Source organism: Dermochelys coriacea, chromosome 4, assembly GCF_009764565.3.
Source record: "Dermochelys coriacea isolate rDerCor1 chromosome 4, rDerCor1.pri.v4, whole genome shotgun sequence".
Taxonomy (NCBI): domain Eukaryota; kingdom Metazoa; phylum Chordata; order Testudines; family Dermochelyidae; genus Dermochelys; species Dermochelys coriacea.
The window spans coordinates 61,019,617-61,044,494 of NC_050071.1; the positions used below are offsets into that span (position 1 = coordinate 61,019,617).

At 39.8% G+C, this 24,878-nt stretch overlaps 1 protein-coding gene across 2 annotated transcripts in view; it reads left to right on the plus strand.

Annotated features, from left to right (window-relative positions):
* The window catches only part of FHDC1 (FH2 domain containing 1), a 49,057-nt gene that overhangs the window by 8,362 nt on the left and 15,817 nt on the right, over nt 1-24,878 (plus strand). For both annotated transcript variants that reach the window (XM_038400947.2, XM_038400948.2), the window contains exons 3-6: nt 8,247-8,308; nt 10,653-10,755; nt 22,061-22,146; nt 22,232-22,332. In XM_038400947.2, coding sequence (XP_038256875.1) covers nt 8,247-8,308; nt 10,653-10,755; nt 22,061-22,146; nt 22,232-22,332 — 352 coding nt within the window. The remainder of the gene's footprint in view (nt 1-8,246; nt 8,309-10,652; nt 10,756-22,060; nt 22,147-22,231; nt 22,333-24,878) is intronic.

Genomic DNA, 24,878 nt, shown 5'->3' on the forward strand with positions numbered 1-24,878 from the left:
GATACTTGTTTGTGAAAGGCTGGCTCTGTTATTATAAGTTATCTCAATAAAGTCCCTTAATTTGATCACTGGCAAAAAATATTATATTTGAGGAAGAAAGAATGTGTCTCCGGTGATTACTGTAGATTGTGTCTGGCTAGCCCTTGATAAATCTTCATTCCTGGGCATGGATTACAAGAAGAGTACAGTAATTTACACGCATGATTTTATATGCACAACTGCACCGTGTCATTGTCTTCCTCTTCAGTTGCTACTTTTGAAAGCGCATACTTCAAGGAGTTGTTAAAGGGATCTAGTAGGCAGCATTCCATTAGTAGTAGTTCTGAAGGGCCAAAGTAAATGATGTATCTTGAAGGAGGATAAAAGAATCATCCTAACACAAATGCAAAAAGACAAAACTTTGTTCTTAATGTGACTGTTTGGAGACAATGTAGGGGAGAACGCCTAAGTATGTGAGTGAAGCAACAAATGCTTTTCTTAGGGCTGGTCTACGCTACCACTTAAGTCAATGTAACTTACGTCGCTCAGGGGTGTGAAAATGACACCCCTTTGAGCGACACAAATCACTTAGCGTGATGAGGACACCATTTTATGTCAGCGGGATGTGCTTTCCCACCAAAATAGTTTTTTCCGCCTCTCACGGAGATGGAGCAATTATGCTGACAGGAGAGCGCTTTCCTGTTGGCATAGCATGTCTTCACCAGTTGTGCTACAGCGGTGCAGCTGTACCGATCTAGCACAGTAGTGTAAACTTGCTCACTGCATCTGTTACTAATTTTAGATGTTCCCCATTTATCAAGTTCACCTTCTTAAAACTGGGCAATAGAAATAGACTAGTTTCATTTTCTAGTGCAACAGAAAATCTGGTTTGGGGGTCGTGTGGGGTGGGGGAGAGCAAAGCATTTCCTTCAACTCTGTAAAGGAATCTTTAGAGTCAAACATTTTCCAAAGAACCACTCAGTAGCATATTTTTTTTTTTTTGTAAAAAGAAAAGGAGTACTTGTGGCACATCTGAAGTGAGCTGTAGCTCACGAAAGCTTATGCTCTAATAAATTTGTTCGTCTCTAAGGTGCCACAAGTACTCCTTTTCTTTTTGCGAATACAGACTAACACGGCTGCTATTCTGAAACCTGTTGTTTTGTTTGTGGGTTTTTTTTTTTTAAACTCTTACAAACAATCTGTTTTTTTGGACTAAACTGCTTGGAAGTGTTTCTATTAAATGTTTGCAAAACTGGAAGTAAAAATGCAAATGTAAGTACTGGTAGGCAAAGGGAATTTACAGAGAGGAAATGTTAAATATGCATAAAGGACCAAAGAATGGAACGAATATTAATTCAAGCACCAAATAAGAGAGACTGCTGGAAATGTATCTGCTTTTGTATCAGACTTTAGTGAGAAAATAAAAAGGTGTTGGAACTGATTTAAAACATCATACATTTGTAACTTCAATAGACTTGAGAAGAGGGTGTCAAGATAAAGTTTAAACAAATGTGCAGATATTAGAAAAAGGAAACTAATTTCTTATGAACACTAAAGAAATAGACAAATAATGGAGATCTGATTACTTCATTGTGAACAGGTTGGGGGGCCACATGATTTTAAAAAAAGCAGATAAAGCTGCTCTTTAAAGACTTCCATGAGTAATTTTTACATCAAGCAAAGAGTGGAATAATGGATCTCTGCTTATTAAGTATCTTGAATGATGGGATAATGAGTATCAGATAACATGATTGCTCAAATATCTAACAACTTCATAGCTTTCATTAATATAATAACAAACATGATGCCCCTAAGAGATATTCCAATTGAGCAAAATGTTGATACGTGAGACTTTCTTTGAAATGAGAACACTGCAGCCTTTAATGGAATCATTTTGGCTTAGAGGTGGTATATAGCTGCTTATGTGGTGTTTTTGAGTATTTTTTTGATCTTCTCCCATCTCCTCCGAGATGCTGAGGACTTACAACTCTTTTTTAACATTAATGGGAATTGCAGCTCCTATATAAAATATTGTAAGACTACAGTATTATTTAGTGCAGAAAAAAATCATGGCTCTGTCCATGATACAAGATGAAATCTGTTTTATTGGTGTTTATATTCCAAATAGGTGGAGAATTATGGGTTGTTGTGGGTTTTTTTATATGGATGGATGAATGAAAGCCTTTTTATTGGTGTGGATGCCAAGTAGGGCCGAATAAACCTTTTGTGGGCCCCCAAGGGACCTGGTGCATGGTGAGACATGGTGCAGGGGGTGGGGGTGTCGGTCCCAAGAGCGAGGGGGATGGGAGCAGTGGGGTACAGTGTGGCGGGGGCATCTCCATTCTGCCCAGCCTAGTGCAAGGGCACTGTTCGTTTACAAACCGGCTGCTGCCTGATGCACACCGGCCTGCTTGGCCCTGTGCTGCCAGAGTGCCCCTTCCCCTCAGGATCCTGCCTATGCCGTGCCACATTGCCTCCCCACCCAGCACCCCCTGGCCCCTTATGCCTGGAGACTCCCCCACAGATCTCTATACCCAGCACCCCACCAGACCTGCTATGCTCGGAGATCCTACCACCACAACTGCAATTGCTCTGCACGCTACCACTCCTCACCCAGCGCCCCCCTACAGTTCCCATAACCCCAACTGCACAGTGCCCCCGAGGCTCCCCTATGCCCAGTACCCCAAAACACTGAAACCTCTCCCACCCTCCAGTGCCCGCTGCCCCTCACTGTCCAGCGCCCCCTGCCAGACCTCCCACAGACCCACTCCCCCACGCCCTACCACCCAGCCGCACTCGGTGGCTCTGCTGGAAGGTGACCTGGTCTGCTGGGCTGAGTTGATAGCACAGCCAGGGCCAGTCCTAGGGTGGAGATTGCTTTGGTCCCTCCGGAGCAGTGCAATCAGCTAGGCCATACTGGGGGCAGGGCCTGCCCTGGCCAGGCTCCAACAGGACCCACTTGTCTGGTGGGGCCTGGCTGAGCTCCCTGCACTGCCTCCCTCCGCCCATTGGCCAAGATTGGCCTGGCCTCTGCACTGTTCCTAGCAGCTCAGCCCTAGGGGTCCATTTATTAATCAGGATAAAATCAAGTTCTTGACCATTACCATCGAGCAGCTTCCAAGCTCCAGTTTGTGACCAACTCCATATTAACCTGTTCAAATGGGACATCGAGCAGGTGGCAACTGTTAAATACTTGGGAAGCATCACAGACAGTGCTGGAGGATGTTTGAAAGATGTGGACACTTACGTAGCATCAGCCAAGTTCCGGTCTTGTCAGTGGCATTTGGAGACATTGCCACATCAAGCTTGCTTTGAAGCTGTGGCTCTATAGAACCAGTTATTCCAACTCTTTTTTTACCACAGTGAAATGTGGGTGCTAAGGAAGGCTGAAGAGCACTGGAGTGAATTTTTTAAACTTGCTATCTTCATCAGATTTTTCATATTAAGTGGAAGAACAAGATCAGCAATGAGGATATTCATAGTCCAGCAGTTGCCTCCATCAGTACTAATTTGGTTTCAGCAGCTTTCTTGGTATGGATGTGTTAGGATGGAAGACCAGTGAATTGTGAAGCATGTTTACCAAGAAATGCCGCTACTCAGCCAGTGATCACATGGTCACCAAAAGTTCTGGCAATATAAGATTGCCAATGGTTGACAGACTGAACATCCAGCCGAACTATGTTAAGAACTAGCTAGAGCTCAATCTGGATTGTGCTTGATCTGCAAGGAGGTATATTCTCTTGGGGTTTGCCTTGATACTGGTGATGAGTGTTAGTGGGCTTCACCAGCCAAATGAGTTTTGAGGAGGGATTGGAGGCAAAAGGCTCAAGGAAGATGAGGGTGGAGAAGAAGCCCTGAGACTTGGCTAGAAAAGGTCATAAGAAATCATGCGAGATCTGCTTTGGCAGACGGGATGGTTACAATCCACAAAAAAAATTCTCCAATTGAGATGATGTATCAAATGTTGTTAGTAGTGGTCAGCGCTGGAACTGACACTAATTTTCGTAACTTTATAAATTATGTGGAGGAATTGGCATATGTTGTGTTGACCAGACTTTGCAGATGATACCAGTATGGGAGGTCTGACACAAAGAGAAGATTGAGGCAGACTCCTGAAAAACTTGAAGTAATTAGGTTGCCTCTTGTTGTTCCTCCAACATATGAAAACATGCTAAGATGCTGAAAAACAGGGGGCTAGACTGGTTAACCTCAAGGTGTCTTCCAGCCTTACATTTCTATGATCCTACTATTCTGTGCCCTTGGGCAAGAAGAAAACCAAAGGAAAACTCCAACAGGGAGAAGGATGGATGTTAGGAATGCAGAGCAAGGTTTAGTGGTGTGACATGTATGTAAAAATAGAAGTTAGTTACATTAGCTCCATGTACACAGAGTTAAGGGCCATAATTAACTTAGGCTTGAATAGAGACTGGGAATGGATGAGTCATTACACAAAGTAAAACTATTTCCCCATGGTATTTCTCCCCCTCACCCCACCCCCCACTGTTCCTCTGATATTCTTGTTAACTGCTGGAATTAACCTACCTTGCTTGTCACCATGAAAGGTTTTCCTCCTTTCCCCCCCCTGCTGCTGGTGATGGCTTATCTTAAGTGATCACTCTCCTTACAGTGTGTATGATAAACCCATTGTTTCATGTTCTCTGTGTGTGTGTGTGTGTGTGTGTGTGTGTGTGTGTGTATAAATCTCTCCTCTGCTTTTTCCACCAAATGCATCCGATGAAGTGAGCTGTAGCTCACGAAAGCTTATGCTCTAATAAATTTTAGTCTCAAAGGTGCTACAAGTACTCCTTTTCTTTTTGTTTTAAAGTGAAGAGCAATTTTTGTGTGTGTGTGCCAAATTTGAGACTTTTTCACAAGGATTTTTCAGAAAAGAAGCCCCCTTTAAAGAGTCTTAAGGTGAACACACACAAAGTGAGGTACCCAAAATTACAAGTTTCTTATGAAAATCTTGGTCAAAAGTTTTAATTGAAAAATCGAACGAGTGTAAAAATCATATGCAGAACAGTGAGAGCTAATATACTAGGCCCTATAAGAAAATGTGACTAGTGAGGCTCTGTTGAATTTTGATTTTGTACCTAGCTTGTGGTCATGGCAGTAATTTTATACTGTGCTGATACCGAAAGAGTAGTGTTATATGTTCTCTTTAAGGGAAAGAATAAAAACAATTAAATTGGTTCATCAATTTCCCTGATGCACTGAGCCAGAATTTCTGTAAATTTGTGTAATGTCATGAAGTCAATGAGGCTATATTGGCTTAAACAGCGAGGATTTGGCCTCCTGCATACTGTGTATTTAACTGTACAGAATTGTGTACAGTTAAATACTCCAACTAAAAAGAATACGAAGAGTAGCACGTAAGATATAAGAAGGTTAAGAACTTGTATAGCTTACACAAATGGAGAGAGGGATCTTAGATCTGAACAAATTATTGAACAAGCTATAAGGACTGAATGAGACTGTGTTACAGGATTTAAAGAATGGTAATTTTAGATTAGAAGTGAGCAGAACAATTGGAGAATAGAACTGCAATCTAAAAGGTCATTGAGGGGTACCTTCAGTGAAACATTTGAAAAGAGATTAGATAATGCACTGGGGAATGATAATTTAACCTGCACTAGGTGCTGGGGCTTTCACTTATCGAACTGTGTGGGCCTCTCAGCTCCCATGATTAGAGGAGAGAGAGAGACTGAGGTGTACCCACACTGTTTACATTTGCTAGGCTGGTAGGAATTCCGGTTAGCAATAATCTAATTTATCTAATAATCTAAAAAAACCCCAAAAACTCTGTATCAAATTCTTTCAGACTTGTAATGAATTTTGAATCAAGAAGAGAGGGAATTTCAAAGTTCTGGAAAATATTCATATCTACTTTTTTTTTTTTTTTGGTCATTTGGCAAATGAGATTGTCTTGGATATGCAGTATTGTCTAGGAATATACTGGAAGCATACTAGCTTCATCTGCATTTTTATTTTCACCGGCTGGCTTCAGAACTTCACATATTTAGTATTTTTTCCTGATGTTCCCATTGCAAATGATGTTAATTTTTTTTTTTCTGACACTGTTGCTGAGTAAAATATATCTGTGCAACTGTCAAACACAGTGTGAGGCCATTGGAGTCCTGTACATCTGTGTATTTGGAGTTGTTTGTGACAGCCAGGTGACAGTGTTAACGTGAAACAATTCCCCTGTGATAGTAAATCTCGTGACTGTTTGTTTTTTTATGGCTGTTATCACCAAACTTGCAGTGGTAAAATTGTAACTTTAATGAAATGAGGTGATATCATTCACTCAGAAAATTGCTAACTTTTCAGATTCCTAGCTGTGTTCCATTAGGACTTGGTGCAATTTTTTGGTATTAAAAAAAACCTGACTCCTTCTTTTAATTAGAAAGACCTTTAAAAATTTAGGAGGAGGAAAAAAAGTACATTCCTTTTTTGGTTGGCTTTTAGAATTACATATAACAAAATTCTGTAACAAATCTGTGGTGGGTGCTTTTTTTTTTTTTTTTTTTTTTTTAAACAAACAAATGCCAAGAGAACATACTTCCTTGCAGGACAAGCACAATCCACGTTGATCTCTAGCTAGGTTTTTAACATAATCCGGTTGGATGTTCAGTCTGTCGGTCTTTGGCAATCTTGTATCGCCAAAACTTTTGGTGACCATGTGATCGTTGGCTGAGTAGGGGCATTCCTTGGTAAACATTCTTCACAATTCACTTCCATCCTAACCTATCTGTACTAAGAAAGCTGCTGAAACCAAATTAATGTCATGCATCCAGATAAACTGAAGACTTGAGCATTACCTATATCTAATACTGATATCAGATTTATTAACTGATTTAAAATCCTTCCATTTAATCAGCATGACCGTTCATATGAATTAAAACAATACTTTGTGTTGACTCTTATTTAGGTTCTTATACTGTGCTGGTCATGGTATTTGGTAAGTTACCCCTGAAATAAAAATAATACTAACGAACTGTGCATTTCAAAGTATGTCCCTGGAGGTCATGGAACTTCAAACCTTTGTTATAGTCTGTGTTCCAGTTAAGTGGTCATCAGTGAGCAGCATTAATGTATGGATATGATATGAAATAATTGATTTCACTCTACCTGGCTCTGGAGTACTGTGTCCAGTTTTGGGTGCCATGCTTTAAGAAAGATGTGGATAAATTGGAGAGAGTACAGAGGAGAGCAACAAAAATGATAAAAGGTTTAGAAAACCTGACATATTGAGGAAAGGTTTAAAAAAAACTGGCTGTGTTTAGTCCTGGGGCTTGTCTACACTTAAAATGCTGCAGTGTTGCAGCTATTCCACTGTAGTGCTTCAGGGAAGACATTATCTGTGCTGATGGGAGGGCTTCTCCCATCAGCGTAGGTAATCCACTTCTCTGAGGGGTGGTAGCTCGACGAACGGGAAAATTCTTCCATCGACCTAGCACTATCTACACTGGGGTTAGATCGGTTTAACTGTGTCGCTCAGGGAGTGTGGATTTTTCATACCCCGAATGACATAGTTATACCAACTTGATATGCTAGTGTAGACCAGGCCTTGAGAAAAGAAGACTGAGGGGTGACCTGATATGACTTCAGATATGCTGAGGGCTGTCAGAAAGAGGACAGGGCTCAGTTGTTCTCCATATCCACTGAAGGCAGGACAAGAAGTTATTGGCTTAATCTGCAGCAAGAGAGATGTAGGTTAGATTTTAGGGAAAACTTTTTAGTATTGGAATAGGTTATCAAGGTAGATTGCGGACTCCCCATCATTGAAAGTTTTTAAGAACTGTTAGACATATACCTACCAGGGATGCTATTAACTATACTTGTTTCTGCCTCGGCACAGGGATGGACAAGATGATCTCTTGAGGTTCCTTTCAGCCCTACATTTCTATGATAAAATCTAGTTTGTTACATGGTGAATTATAATTTGACTTAATTCTCTCACTAACATGCTGTGGTTTTCACTAAACTTGGACATCTGTTCCTCAAGCCAAGGGTGTTATGGGTGGGCTGCATTGTTTCCTGTTAAAGACTAGTTTAATAATAGATCACTCCACTCCTTTTCTGCTCTCTAATGAATGATACCCAGATCTAGCCATTCATTTGACTTGTGTTTTGGTGACAACTCTCTTGTACAGAAAATTGCATATAATTTATTCCTTTTATAACAATTTAAGGAATAGTATCTGCATTTTAAGGTTTTCAGACAGGTATTACTGGAGTCATGTCTCTTGCTTTCTCTCTCTCAGATTTCCATTTTGGATTCAAAAAGAAGTATGAATATTGGGATATTTCTCAAACAATTCAAAAAGTAAGATTTCCTTTTTCATACAATTAATTAACTTGAGCTTCAAGTGAAATGGTTACACAATAAGTATTATAGGAAATAAAGAAGACACATGATAGAATTGGAAAGGCAATGTTTCTTTAATTTAATTTAGGTTCTGCACAAAATTGTCAAATAACTTCAGTTCATGGTTTAAACAAAAACATATTTATTTGAGTGCCAATTTTACTTAAATCTTGTGTACTAATGAGCTCAGTTTGATTGTTGCCTTGCCAGTTGAGCTAAAGTTTCATATGCAGTAATTGAAAGCTATACATTCTCATGTAATTCAATGTGAGATGCTCTTCATTTGGTTTTCACTCTTTACAAAGAAAGAATGGAATGGGGTGAGAGAGGATGTGGGGGAGATTCCCAGACCTGGGCCATTCTTTTTATGTGACAAATCTAAGGAATTGTCCCATATTGAGGTGGTGCTAGAGGAATCAAACTGATAACTTAAATGGTAATAAGTCACCAGGACCAGATGGTATTCACCTAGCAGTTCTGAAGGAACTCAAATATATAATTGTAGAACTACTAACTGTGATATGTAACCTATCACTTAAATCAACCTCTGGTACCAGATGACTGGTAGGTAGCTAATGGAACACCAATTTTTAAAAATGACTCTAGAGGCAATTACAGGCCAGTAAACCTAACTTCAGTACCAGGCAAACTGGTTGAAACTATAGTAAAGAACAGAATTATTAAACGCATAGATGAACATAATATGGTAGGAAAGAATCAACTTAGCTTTTGTCGAGGGAAATCATGCCTCACCAAACAAGTGGACAAAGGTAATCCATTGGATACAGTGAACTTAGACTTTCAGAAAGCTGTTGAAAAGGTCCCTCACCAAAGGCTCTACATAAAACTGAGCATTTATGGGATAAGAGGGTGAGTCCTCTCAGGGATTGGTAACTGGTTAAAAGACAGGAAACAAAGCATAGGAATAAATGATCAGTTTTCAGAATGGAGAGAGATGAATAGTGAAGTCCCCCAAGGAATTTGTACTGGGACTGATGCTGTCAAACATATTCATAAGTGATTTGGAAAAAGGGATAAACAGTGAGGTAGCAAAGTTTGCAGGTTGATACAAAATTACTCAAGATAGTTAACAGGAAAGCTGACTGCAAAAAGTTACAAAGGGATCTCACAAAGCTGGGTAACTGGGCAACAAAATGGCAGATGAAATACAGTGTTGATAAAGGCAAAGTAATGCACATTGAAATACATCTCAACCATACAAACAAAATGATGGGGTCCAGATTAGCTGTTATCACTTGAGAAAAAGATCTTGGAGTCATCATGGATAGTCTCTGAAAACAACTGCTCAATGTGCAGTGGCAATCAAAAAAGCTAACAATGTTTGGACCCACGAGAAAATGGTTAGATAATAAGACAGTAAATATAATAATGACACTATATAAAGCCCTGGTATGCCTACACCTTGAATCCGGCATGCAGTTCTCGTCACACCATATTAAAAAGATATATTAGAATTGGAAAAGGTGTAGAGAAAAGCAACAAAAATGATTAGGGATATGGAACAGTTTCCATATGAGGAGAGATTAAAATGACTGGGACTGCTCAGTTTAGAAAAGATATGACTGGGGGTGGGGGATGTGATTGAGGTCTATAAAAAAATCATGAATGGTGTGGAGAAAGTGAATAAGGAAGCATTATTTCCCCCTTCCCATAACACAAGAACCAGGGGTCACCCTACGAAATCCATAGGCAGCAGGTTTAAAATAAAATGAAGTACCTCTTCACACAATGCAGTCATCCTGTGGAACTCGTTGCCAGTGGATATTGTGAAGGCCAAAAGCATAACTGGGTTAAAAAAAGAATTAGATAAGTTCATAGAGGGTAGGTCCTTCAATGGCTATTAGACAAGAGGCCAGGGATGCAGTCATGCTCTAAGTGTCTGTAAGCCTCTGACTGTCAGATGCTGGGAATGGACAATAGGAATGTATGTCTCAGTAATTGCCCTGTTCTGTTCATTCCCTCTGAAGCTTCTGGCATTGGCCATTGTCAGAAGACAGGATACTGGGCTAGATGGGCCATTGGTCCGACCCAGTATGGCTGGTGTTATGAGACGAAGGAACTTTTTAAAAGTAAGCTGGTGGTGTTGAGCCTTTTATGAACCGATTAGAAAATTGCTCTTCAGTAGAGGCATTGCTGAATGTTGCTTTTGAATAACACGGTTGTAAATACTGATGCATGACTAATTACAATTTTTGTGCATAGCAGAGGTATGTTTTTTCTCCAGTGTATAACTGCTGTTACTCAAGCATTTGAAATGTAATTGATTAATTGTGTATTCAAGGCCTGCTCAATCCATAATTGAAGATATTAATCAAGGAAAAGGTGATCTCTGTGGGTCTGAGATGCTGCATGAATTCCTTAAATTATTGCCAGAAGCAGAGGAGGTAAGTAAGCGGTTTTATTTAGTTGCTGCTTTTGTGGCAGAGCTGCTGTTGCCTGGGATTCTACAGAACAGCTCTTATTTTTTTCTCTAAAAGGGGCATCAAAACTCTGGAGATCTATGAATGTAAAACCATTAAGTGCAAATATTTGGCCTGTGGGATGACAACATACTTGCTTGAGATACTGAGGACATAGTCTTAGTCATTCCCTGCCTACTAAGTAGTTTAATTGTTTGTTTGTTGGCAGTCCCTAATTAAGGCACTGATAAGGTGGCTTTGTTTCTTAGATATATTTTATTAAGTTACGACCTGTAAATTACTGCTCAATTCTCTTCCAGTGAGTGCAGAGGTTCTACAGTTGGAACCAAACACAGTTGCCCAGTGCCTTCATTTAGGCTACATCTACAGTACAGCCGGGATTGATGCTCTGAGATGGATCCACCGGCAGTCGATTTAGCAGGTCTAGTGAAGACCTGCCAAATCAACAGCAGATCGCTCTCCAGTTGACCCCTGTACTCTATCCCCAAGGAGAAGAGTAAGATAAGTCGATGGGAGAGTTTCTCCCCTTGACCCCCCCTCCCCTCCCCCGGGGTTTAGACCCCTTGGTAACTTGTTTCTGTGCTGCCTTAGTGATCCACAATCCTAAATGTGCAAATTTGTTTGATAAACTTAAGTCGACTGTCACACAAGCTCTCTAAAAGCAATTTTTAAAACCCAGGAAATTGACAGTTAACATTCAGGCCAACCTTAACTCCTGTGCCATATCACTTCAATGTCCTAATATTCAAATGCTCTCTGACAACAACTTGCTCAGCAACAAACTTACTTTGAGTTCAAACATATAACCAACAACACCACACATCTCTAGTTAATTGTACTCAAGCACACATCCTTAACCCAGGCTACTTACTTTGTCATGGGCACAAACAACATGTATCGTGGTAAGGTCTATAACTTTGATAGGGAATGTATAATCTAAAGGTTAAGTTAGAGGGGTTTGTATGTAAAGGGACACTGTCAACTTGAAATATAGTTAGTCAGTTTTAGAGGTGGAGTTCAAAGTAGTTTTGGGTACTGAAATTGTTCCTGAAACCATCCCCTTCTTCTCTCTAATTTTATGTGGCTTTACAATACGTGTATCAGTCTTCAAAAAGTTTTTTCTACTGAGTGTGGAAAAACCCACATAAAGTGGAAAATGGTGACGTAACTAGGAAATTGAAGGGAAATAGAATCATAACCTCACTTCATGTGTAGTCAATGCACAAAATAAACTGACAAAAAGTATTTTTCCCTTCTAATCTTTCAGCTGTAGGTCTTGGATGTTACTTGTGGCAAGAGTAGGTAAACTTTCAGATAGGCGTGACTCTCTAAGTTAATTGTATGCTCTGATTATAATTTCACATACTTCAATCCTAAATCAGCTGGAACTCCTACCTAGTTTTCTGAGTTCCATGCTGTGGGAGACTTACAGTCGTGAAATCTTGATGTGTCTAGCAATTCTCCAAAACTAGAGCATGGCTTCTGATACCATAAAAGTTCAGTTGACCTTATGTGGAACAGCTGAATGTCACACTCAGTCAAGCTGCTGTGGGTAGTGAATGTACATCTTGCATGTCCTGTAGCAAAGGAGCTAGTACGGGGCTGCCAGGGAGGGAAGGCTGTAGCTGATTTCTAGAGAAAGAAGACTGGCATGTAGTTAGGCAGCAGTAGAAAACTGATTACATTCTGAGACCTAAAGGCCACAAGGGACCCTTGTGATAATCTAGTCTGACCTCCTACATAACACTGGCCATAGAAATTCCCTGTATGAATTCCTACTTAAAGTCCAGTAGCTGTGGTTTAACTAGAGCATGTCTTTCAGAAAAACATCCAATCTCAATTTAAAAATACTTCATGTGATAAAGAATCTACCACATCCTTGGATAAGTTGTTCCAATGGTAAAAATTTGCACCTTATTTCTAGGCTGAGTTTGTCTATCATCAATTTCCAGCCATTAGTTCTAGTTATACATTTTGCGTGCTAGATTCAAGAGCCCTCTATTATCAAATTTCTGTTCCTGTGTAGGTACTTACAGATTATGATCAAGTCACTCTTTACCCTTTTCTTTGTTAAAATGAATAGATTGAGCAACTTGAGGTTTTCACTATAAGGCATGATTTTCAATCCTTGAATCATTCTCATGGCTCTTTTCTGAACCCTCTCCAAAATCCTTCTTGAAGTGTAGATACCAGAACTGGACACAGAAGCACATACAGAGGTGAGGTAATCTTCGTACTTGATAGTCCTCTGTTTATACTTCCAAGGATTGCACTAGCCCTTTGGCCTCAGCATTGTGCTGCTGATTATTCACCATGACTTCCAAGTCTTTTTCAGATTCACTGTTTAAATTTTCTCCCAGATGATTTGGATGATAATTGTTTTCAGCTTTGTGAAACTGATCTTTGTAAAGTACCAAGCACTATCACAGTTGCAGTGCTAGCTGCATCCTCTTTGAGGGTATCGGAATGTGCCACTTCTTCAGGTGTCTGACCTTGTGGATTTACCCATCCTGGGTGGTTTCTCCTACTTTTGGAACTTGTCTGTGCTTAAAATTTACGTAGACATAGCTACGTCACTCAGGGGTATGAAAAATTCACCCCTGTGCGCGATGCAGCTATTTCAACTTAACCTCCAGTGTAGTAGTAGCTAGGCTGATGGAAGAATGCTTCTGCCAACCTAGCTCAGGAAGATGGTGGTCCTACACCAATGGAAAAAACCCTTGCATTAGCATCAGCTGTGTCTGCACTACTGGGTTATGTAGGCATGGCTATGGCACTGTAGCTATGCCAGATTAGTCCCCGTAATGTAGGCATGGCCTTAAACAGGGTACCCATGGCCCAGTCTATCAGCCAGGCTTACCCAGCAGGTCTGACGGGTTTGGCACCTGTATTCTTCCTTTCAGGACTCTGTGACTAGTGGTGTTTATAGTGACAAACAGTTGTTGCAATAGGAAAAAAGCATTTAGAGAGAGAGATTTTAAAACAATAATCTACACAGGTTTATTTTACCTAAAGTCGGACCAACTTCTGAGGGTAACTAGACAAGCCTAACTTCAGGCACCCCAATGGTCACCTGTATCTTAGTTTGGTTTCCCCTTCCCTCTTTCTTCTCTCTCTCTCTCTCTCTCTCTCTTTCAACTACTGTAGTCCTTTGGATCTTCTGTTCCCAAGCCTTTTCTGGTTCTGGCATTGTTTCTAAAATGTCTGCTGAAAAGTGGTTTATCTTGAACTATTGTTCTTAACACGGCTGCTACTCTGATTCCTGTTTGTGGGTTTGGTTTTTTTCCCCCTTTATAGCCCACTGTTAAACTACACCCATATAGTTATACAGTAAGCATCCCAGTAACCAGGTAAACACACAGAATTCATATATTATTACATATATTACTGATTTGGACTTGGTTTTGCTTACACACAATAGATGTAATCAAGTCATCATCACTTGCACCTAAGCAAACACAAACTTATTTATTTTTATGTCAATTCCTCTTCATCTGTCAAAATTAGGTCTAATGCAGAATTCTCCAATGTAGGATGCCACATTATTTGAGTTAGGAAACTATTATTTATAATATTTATAAATTGCAAGCACATTTTAGTCTTGGCAGCATGAGACCTCTCACATAGGTCACTCAGATATAAGTTCCCCACGATAATGTAGCGTTTTGTCCTACCCCTACATGTAGATGCTTAAGGAGCTGGTGGTTCTGTTCTTTAGTGTGACTTGGTGGTCTGTAGCAGGCACCAGCGAGTATCATATCTTGTGCCTTATCTGTTAGAAGGTTGATCCATAAGCATTCAAGGTCATTTGCTTCCAAGTGGTCAGTGACTCTATTTTTGACAGAGTGTCAGAGTACCCTCTCCACTCCCCCTTTTACCTTTCAATCCTATTTAAAGCAGTTATAACCACTGATTTTAACATTGCAGTCATGTGACTCTTCTCAGCAGATTTCAATAATACCCACTAAGATAAATTTATGCCTATAAATGAGCAATTGCAATTCCTCTTATTACCCAGACTCCTATAATTGGTACATAGGCAATTAAAGAATTTCTTCTCTTCACATCCCGTGGTGCCTGGATTTATTTTGTACCGAATGAATGCTCATTTATTCCTTTTTTCATCTGTTTCTCTTAAATATAAATACCCTCCAGCCGGTCCCCTAAAGATTGATTCCCCTTCTACTGAGATGGAGGTCATCCAGATTTGCACAGCTCCCTCTCCTGAGAAGGTTGACTTATGTTCCACAAAATTAAAACCCTCTTCCTTTCACTTATCTAGTCAGTGACACAGTTCCAGAATCTTCTGCTTTCTCTCTTCCTTTGCTTGTGGAACAGGAAAGATCACATTCCTCTCCTTTAGTACCCTTCTGTCTTCTCTGAAGTGGTCTGTAATCTCTGAGGTATCCTCTGAAACAATGTCATTAATACCAACATGCACCATGCCAGTGGATCTTTGTGCACTGACTTCAGAAATCTACCTAATCTTGCAGTCACATCTTGGTTCCAAGAAGGCAACACACCATCCTGTTTTCAGCCTGTCCCTTGCAGAACAGCTTAGAATTCCTGGTGTGGACTCAGGATGCTTGTAAACCTCTTTGTGGGCACTCTTGATTTGTCTTGTGTGTTGGGTTGCGGAGCCATCCTCAGGTGTGTCCTGAACAATCTTTTTGCCACCCAGTCATCTGGGACTTCAGAGATTTTCTGCAGTTTCCATGATACAATGATGCAAACCTTGCACTGAAAATGCATTCCTTGTCACAGCTGTGAAGGGGGTAAGCTTTGAATTCTCATGCTCTTTTCAGTTTGACCCTCAACCTTTATTCACGCTACTGCTGGTAAATTGTAAACACTTGATTTATGCTGTAATCTTATAAGTGTCCTAGAAAGTGTTGATAAATAGCCCTATTACCTCAGTGTTTCCCTACACACCAGCCTGACTTATGCTGCAAGTTTTATATCTTAACAATTTGTCCCTCTTCCCCCAACCTCCCACTGATGGTTATTCCACCTTTCTGTGGGGTCTTTTTTTTGAGATGGAACAACTTTTTTAACTTTTTAAAATAAGGCTAGATAATTAAAACAAAACAAAGAGTAAGGATTTATTTTGTTGTCTTCAAAATGTTTTGTGCCTTCCCAACTGTAATTGTATTGTGATAGCTTTATTTACATGCATTAAAAGGGTGTTAACACTAAGAACATTTTAGTTGGTAACTGAGCTCTTAGAATTGTGTATAAATGGCACCTTTGTTCAGTTTTTTTTGTGCAACTGAATACAGGCATTATTGAAATACTGGCACTGTTGTGAAGGATTTTGTCAAACAGAAATTGTTTGAACATTTTCAAATGTGTGATTTTGCAAAATTGACAAAGTCAAGGTCAGACAAAGCTTCCAGCCTCTGAAATTTCTCAAATTTGCTGTTTAAAACCACGAGCTTTTCTCTGTGGAGTACTGAGGATTTATTACCAGGGTTACCAGCATCCACAGAAAATGGTCTCAAAGGCAGAAGTCTGGTGCAAAAAACAAGTGTAACGTTTTCTAGATAGTTAAAATAAATAAATTTAAAAAAAAAACCTCCCCACCAGCAAATTATTAGTTGCCAACCACAGGTCTTCCTGGAATGATTCATTTACCACCATACCATATCTCTCAACACTGGAGAAGAAAGACATATCTGTATTTGTCACTTCCTCCTTCCCCAGCCCACTCCTTGTCAGGTCAGTGTTCTGTGAATTTATGGAGGAAAAGTGCTGGTCTTCCATGCTAGCAATCTCTGATACAAAAGAGCCTCCCCAACTCCCTCCCTTTTAAAAAAAAAAAAAAAAAAAGATTCCAGTTACAAAGCTGGGCCTATATCCCATTAAAATGGTTGACAGTTGCCCTTCCTGGCATCCTGACCAAACCAGGGGGGAATCTTCTAGCCGCTTTTGATGCATACCAGCGCACTGCTCAACAGGTCCAAATTGGTAAGGATTATGGAAGTTCACAGTTACACAATTGTTAGCAGCCACCATGTCACATTCTTTTCTGTATGTATTGCAAGTACAAATTTTGGATAGTCTAACCTATTCATTAACTCACCACACACATGCTTGCCCAGGTTTATCAACACATCCTGTTAATCCTTCCTTACAATCCCTAAAAATCTGTTGTTAGATAGTTCTTTGTCTTAAAAACACTAATAATCTCTCGCTTAGATTACTGGAAGACTTCTCCCTGCTTGCTCCACTCCCTTTAAATATCTTCTCAATTTCTACATAAAATTCAGTCTCCTCTTCCTTTCCTTCAATGCTTTGTGTGACTCTGTCCCTCCTTTATATTTTTCATCTCCTCCTACATCCTTGTTTACCCCTTAAATCAACTGCAGTCTTCTTTTGACTGCATCTCCTTTTCTTATCTCCTTTTGATATTGCATACATAAGGGGAAGGGCATTTCACATGTGGTGTCTCCATTCCTTGCACTTCAGATGCTTTCCCATGTGTCATTTGTTTGACCTAGCCAGTAAGCACTGTGGGAAAAGGGCCTCATTTTTTAAAATGCCATGTATGTTCACAATGATATGGAGAAATGGAGGAGACTTATCCTATTCATCTATCTCATTGTGTACTGCTGCCTCTTTTTGAGATGGAGTAATCTACTCTGATTTATTATGAGTATCTGCATCCAAGAATGAGTGGTACTGTTACAGTTTCAGTCAAGGACTCTGACTCTCATTCAGGAGCTTTGCATAGTTGTCCTGGTATTCATAAAATAAAATTCACTTTCTCGCTAGTGTACTGCATGTTGCTGGTGGAAAGCTGTTTATAACTCATTTACTGGCTTTCCTGGCTCTAAAAAATAATTAAATATTGGCGATAGATATCTTCAGACCAAATGAGGTCAGATTTTCTCCATTTCATAACAAACTTCAAAATGAGGGTGAATTATATATGTAAGAGTGAATGTAAAATCTGTGTGTTCGTGGCCATTGCAAACATATAATCCATCTAAAAAGCAAATGGAAAAATTAAAAGCAGCTCAGTGTGAAACTCAAGAAATGAAAAATTGAGCATGAAGTTTAATTATGCTTCCTTGTTCACTATTTGTGGTGGTGGTGGGTTTTTTAATTTATTTATTTTTAATTTTAGCTCTTGTGTTCTCAAATCATTTGTGAACCTATCCAAAGTCCGTTGATGTATTAAGGATCTGACAAATGGTGTGCGGTGTTGCCAACGTTCATGATTTCATCATGGCTGTTATAATATTTGGGGTGTTAATTAGCGCCACAGCTCCTGGAGTCATGTGACTATGGGAGCATTTTTGACTTTCCTGTGAACAATTTTTCTAGCTCTCGTGGTTGCAGAGAGAAGCTTGAAAACATGATGCCTGTGGCATTTTTTTTTCTTTTTCATTATTGGGTGTCTGAAACTTTTCAAATTGGAAAATATGTAATAGCTATAGCAAAGAAAAATGTGTACAGGATAAAATTTTGTCTTAGATATTGCCTTAGATTTCCTCCAAATTGTTATAACACATTAGATTATAAAGTGCAGAAAGGATCTTTTGGCTTCTCTGTGCTTTTGTCCTCACATTTGTAAAATGGGTTACTAATATCTTCTGGCCGCACCACTGCCCACCCAGCTCTGGGGCTGGAGGTGCTTCAGCTGCACTGCCTGCTCGGCACTCTGGGGGTGGGGGCGCTCTGGCCATGCGGCTTGCTGGGTGTGCTGAGGCTGGGGACATGTGGGGGGCCAGTGACCAAAGGGGTGTGTGTGCTCTCCGGGCTCTGGTGAGGGAGGGAGTGGGAGAAGGGGCCTCAGGCAGAGCGGGAGAGGTGGAGGCTAGCCTCCCCCAACAGTACATTCACCTGCTGCCATGGTTGATGTCAGCTATCTTGCTTCCTGGCTTTTGTGCATTTAAATTTTAAAGTTGCATTTATAGTCTTTTTTTGAAGAGGGGAAATGGCCTGAACACTTAGGGTATGTCTACACAGCAAAGAAAAACCCGTGACAGCCAACTCGGGCTCTGGCTGTGGGGATGTTTCATAGCTGTGTAGACGTCCGGGTTCATCCCTACAGTCCAAGCCCTATGAGCCCAAGGGGTTTTTCTTTGCTGTGTAGGCATACCAGTCAATGTTTTTCGTGCAAACTTTGAAATAGATGGGTGAGTTCGCAACTCTGTTTTGGTTTTTCTGGAGGGATAGGTCAGGATACCTGCAAAGACTACACAAGTTGTATGTAAGTAGTGTGAATGCAACTCAATTCCTCTCTAACCAGGATTCTCTTTCTTGGTATATCTTTGTTCTAACTGGAAAAATAGAAGCTTTATCACTTTGACAAAATCTGGGTTTTTCATAGGCATTTTCATTTTGAATCAGCAGGCGGTGTGTGTTTGTGTGTTTTCCATTTTATTTCAATGTGAAATGTTATTTTGGTTTTTGGAAACTGAAAAGTTTTGTTTTTTGGTGTTTTGATTTTTGATTCCTCTCTCTCCCTCTCACCCCCCCTCCCCCATTTTTTCATGCCATCTCCACTCCTATTTCTTCTTCCAGCATAAAAATGGTGGTGGTGATGGTGGTGGTGGGCGAGGGAGAGAAAGAAAACTTTCATTTTCCAAAAGTCAAAATGGTATCTTAAAGGAAAGAATTCATTTTGAAATGTAGGCTGGAAACAAAATCATTTTTGTTTTAAAATTCAAAAAATGTTGAAAGCAACATTGATCTGCAGAAAATGCTGATAACAATTGCAGTTTCTGGTTAATTTTTTTGTGCAAAATATATTTTATCAGATCTACTTTCATGTTAGGTAGAGCCTGCATTTCTGATGTTTAAAATTCTGCTTCCTCTAATTTTTCAGCTCTTTATACTTTGCTGTATTTCTACGCTATTTAAAAAAAAATAGTAGTTTCAAGTCTGGTCTTTTGTGGCTTTGTTGGTGGACTTCCTGATGGGGTCTGAAATTAGTTTTTGGTGGCTCTTGTATCTTAAGTGAAGAAGCAAGGGTTAAATCTTCAACAAAGCAATCCTTTCTTTAGAATGTTCATTAGGCACTGGGAGTTCAGAAAAATAAACAGTCTGACTAAATATCTTTTCATCTCTCATTTTACCCTGCTTTCATTCTCTTGATTTCTGTGGTGTCATAACTTAATTAGTTCTCCTGTCATGTATGGCTGTCTTCACAAGGGAACTGTACTGGGGTGACGGGTGGGGAGGAGGAATCGTTCAGTGTATGTATTATACTGCGAGCGCTAGTGTCGACAAAGCTCCAGCAGTTTCCAGGCTCTTTACCATTAAGTTAAGTTTAACCAGCTCTTCAGCAGGCTTAACGCACAGTGGTGAAAAAGGGTCCAGCTGCAGAGCCTTGTCTGTCACTTGTGGGGGATCTTTTACAAAAAGAAGTCCATAACTTAGTTAAAGCTCTAGTGTCTTCCATGACAAACAAATCTTGAATGTTTACTGTGAAAACAAGCAGAATAACCCCTTTTGCCCACCCCCTCCCCTCTTTTTTTTGTGGAGAGGTAGGAGCCTTTGTCTTAATGTCATAAAAAAGAACAATGTCAGAAACCTTCAGATCTTTATAATACAGAATCTTTTAGAATTAAAAATAAGACTATTCTCTGTCCTTAAAAAATAAAAAAAAATAAAAGAACACTAATGTCTGAGGAGCATGTGTGTAATCCAGATATAGTTGTGCCAACCGTAGGCTAAAGCCATTCAAACGATTCATTTGGAGCCTAGATGTTCTGAGAGGCTTGTGATCCTGTGCTGAATCACAGCAGCCTATGAATGGCTGATGTCCTGATCAGCAGTGGGAATGGGAAGGAAAGACGCTATGGTCTGAACAGTCCCACTCCAGAACAGGTTGTGTTTCCTACAAAACTGAATGCTGGCCTTAGTGTCTACATGTGGTTGGCAGTGAGAGGAGGTGTGGTGTGGAGAAAGGAGAAGAGGATGAAATTGTTTGTATGCAGGTATGTATGTGGGGTGTGAGAGAAATGTGAAGGTGAGCTATGAAATTTGTGTGGGGGAAGATAGAGGAGGATGACTGGATGTGGGCATGAGTTTATGCATGATTTCTACATATTGTGAAACAGTCTTATAACTTATCTGGACAAAATTTCAGTTGTGCTTGTGTACAAACATTCTGTTTGTATCTATGGCTTCTAGAGTGTGTATAAGTATTGATGCATCCATGATGAAAGAGGAGAGTACAGATGACAGACAAATGTGTATTGAGGAGTGGGGGGTATCTGCTGCATTTTCTCATAATGTCTGCATTTGAGATAAGGAGGTTCTGGATATTTTTGTGATGTGTGCATAGTGCCATGAGTCTCTGGCACATAAACTAGACAGCAGTATATTTTTAAGGCCCTGTTGTGCATCAGATATAACCACGTTAGGGAACCGTGGTTGTAATACTGTATCTTTTTATTTTTTTCTTCCCAAATCTGTATAGGTGACCAATCCTCATGGAGGGCTAGCCTCACGTAAGGTTCTAAACCTTTTAGCTTTTAAAAAAAATTGTTTCCTTTACATTTAAATTATTTTTCCAGCCACATCCAAATACTTTAAAATGACTACCTGGATTTGGCTTCAGTATTTCAAAATAAGATAAAACATCCCACAAATTCACATTTAGATTGAGACCAAGAATGTGAAGTCTCACCCCAAAAGAGAATTGTAGAGAGAACAATGAGTGAAAACATGTATGCGATGAAAATATGTTGCAACTTAACTACACACTTTTATTACAATTGTAATATATTGCTAGATCATCTTAGTTCTGTAAGCACTGAACACTGTTAACTTTCAAGCGTACAGCCAGTATGCCAGACTTGTGATCACCAGAATAGTTGGCACCTGTCAGACAAGAAATTCACCTGCTTACAATGGAGAATCGCAAATGGAACAATCAAAAATGAAAGAACCTAATTCTCATGGAAACTGGGGCACTATTCTCCCAAACATCATGACCATGTCTTTGTCTTTTTGTGTGCTCCTGCAAGATGGTGCACAGGACTAGTTGTGGAAGTATGGGAGGCATATAATAATGACTTGCAAGTGTCCCCCTGTGCTGCCTTGCACATGTTGGGATTGAAGGAGATGCAATTGGTTTTCATTCTTCTGAAAGGGAACTCTGATTTCAAGACTCCCCTAAAGCAAGTCACTGAACTGACTAATTCTTTAAGTTAAATTTGTTTCTCTTCAGTAAAGGTGTATTCTTTTACTTTCATCTTTAATCTTGACTTTAGATGAAGTTGTTTTATTATTGTCTCTTTTTCTCTTCTAGGTAAAGAAATTAAAAGCCTTTGATGGAGATGTAGCAAAACTGTGTCAAGCTGATTACTTTATGTATTTACTAATCCAGGTGCCAAAGTAAGGAGGTACTAGGTTTATTCTATTCATGGCAAACTCTCTTTTTTGGCTCTCAGTTTTAAAGCTTAGTTTATTTATGTTCCAGCTATTCTCTTCGGATTGAAGCTATGGTGCTAAAGAGAGAATTCACACCTTCTTGTACTTCTCTGCAGAAAGACATGGCAATTATAAGAACAGCTACGAAAGGTAATTAAACATGCTTTGACATGCATTATGTTCTTGTTTTTGCAAGCAGATTAATCAATCTGCATTGTAGAGACTAGATCTTGAATTTCAGGTACTTAGTAGCTATTTAAAGGACGCTAACTAGCCTCTGACACATTCCATAAGGGTGTGTCTGTTGAATTTTTACTCTTCTCCCAGGGCCAAAGATCCTGAAAAGTTACTGCATCTCTTTCACATTCCTCTATGCCTGGTAAAGCTGTCTGTAAGATGGCAATATTGGTTGACTGAAATCATTATCATAATGGATTCTCATGTAATCTCTTACAGATCCATTTCCTTCTGTTCTTCTGAACTCCCTATTTTCTAAACTTTACAAGCACTGGAGTGCTGGTGATATGTTGCTCCTTTGGTCCAGGAACCCAAATCCTAATTAAGTCCTGTCTTTTGCTCTCTCTCTCTCTCTAGTTCTCTGAAAACATCCACTTGATGTGCAGCAGCAGTCAAAAAAGCGAACAGAATGCTGGGAATAATTAAGAAAGGGATAGATAATAGGACAGAAAATATCATGTTGCCTCTATATAAATCCATGGTATGCCCACATCTTGAATACTGTATGCAGATGTGGTTGCCCCATCTCAAACAAGATATATTAGAATTGGAAAAGGTTCAGAAAAGGGCAACAAAGATTATTAGGTGTATGGAACAGCTTCTGTATGAGGAGAGATTAATAAGACTGGGACTTTTCAGCTTGGAAAAGAGACAGCTAAGGGGAGATATGATTGAGGTCTATAAAATCATGATTGGTGTAGAGAAAGTAGATAAGGAAGTGTTGTTTACTACTACTATAACACGAGAACTAGGGGGTCACCAAATGAAATTAATAGGCAGCAGGTTAAAAACAAGTAAAAGGAAGTATTTCTTCACACAATGCACAGTCAACCTGTGGAACTCCTTGCCGGAGGATGTTGTGAAGGCCAAGACCATAACAGGGTTCAAAAAAGAACTAGATAAATTCATGGAGGATAGGTCCATCAATGGCTATTAGCCAGGGTGGGCAGGAATGGTGTCCCTAGCCTCTCTTTGCCAGAAGCTGGGAATGAGTGACAGGGGATGGATCACTTGATGATTACCTGTTCTGTTCATTCCGTCTGGGGCACCTGGCACTGGCCACTGTTGGAAGACAGGATAGCGGGCTAGATAGAACTTTGGTCTGACCCAATAGGGCCATTCTTATATTCTTATGTTCTCTCTCTTAATCTAATGCAAAATAATTAACTTCTTAATTTTCTGGTTTTGCTCCTTTCTATGATTCTGACCTTCACCTAATCCCTGTGTTGCCCATTTACTCTGATCCTTTGTGTCGGAATACTGGTAAACACATTGAAAACCACAGGAGCATTGCTCAAACATGCCCCAAGCAGTGTTAGACAACATAGTAGTCAAAGTGTCCAGCTGCAGGAGCCTTGTCTACACTAATGCTTCCACTGGTAGAGCTGAATTGGTGGTAGTAATGGCTGTAAATTTTTGGCAGAAAAGTCTGTTGTATCTTGCTAATGCTGAGGGTTTAACTGGGGACTTACAAGCAAGTCAATTGATAAAGGTCCACGTACACTGCAAAATGGAACTACCATATATATTCATTCATAAGCCGAATATTTTTGGCAAAAAAGTGACACATCAAAGAGCAGGGGTCGGCTTATAAATGGGTCTATACCAAAATTTGATTTTAAACTCTTTGAAATCAATTGAATATCTAATACATTGTCATTTTGTTTACCTGGAGCGTTCCCGCAGCTTCCATTGGCTGGGAACGGTGAACCGCGACCACAGGGAGCTGAAGGGCTCCATGCCTGCAGACGCTCCAGGTAAACAAAATGTCCCGACCCACCAGTGGCTTACCCTGATGGGCCAGGAGCCAAAGTTTGCCATCCCCTGAAATATAGGGTCGGCTTATGAAAGGGTCATCCGGTTTTTACTATTTTTACCTATCCATCTTGGGGGGGGGGGTTGGCTTATAAACGAACAGGCTAATGAACGAATATATACAATATGTTGTAACTGTCACTTGACAGGGTAGCAACTGTAGTATAGATGGGCTCGTCCGGTGTGCCATCTTTGTAGGCTGACTTCTCTTCTTAGTTTACAGACTTTTGTATCCACTTGCACATTCTTTTCTGCCTCTTGCTATAAAATGCTTCATGCTTCCTTGTATAAAGCTTTTTGTATCAAAACATTTTTAATTACCTTGTGCTGTGGCAGGCTGCTAACACCGAACAAAGTGGTTTGAGAGGTACCACTACTGACTGCTTCCATAATGACAGATTAGCATGTTGGATTAAACTGTAAAAAACAGGATAATTTTAAATAATGCTAATTTTGGAGCAATATAATGTCTTTTTTCTTAAAAAAAAAAATTTTTTTTTCATAGTGCAGTGATTGCAAGTGTGTTTATTTTAAGCCTTCTAGAATTTAAGTGTTCCATATTTTAGTATGAATGGCTAGATATTCATCAAACCTTATAAAATAAAATTCTCTATAGTGTTTTTATTCCCATGCTGTGAATACCT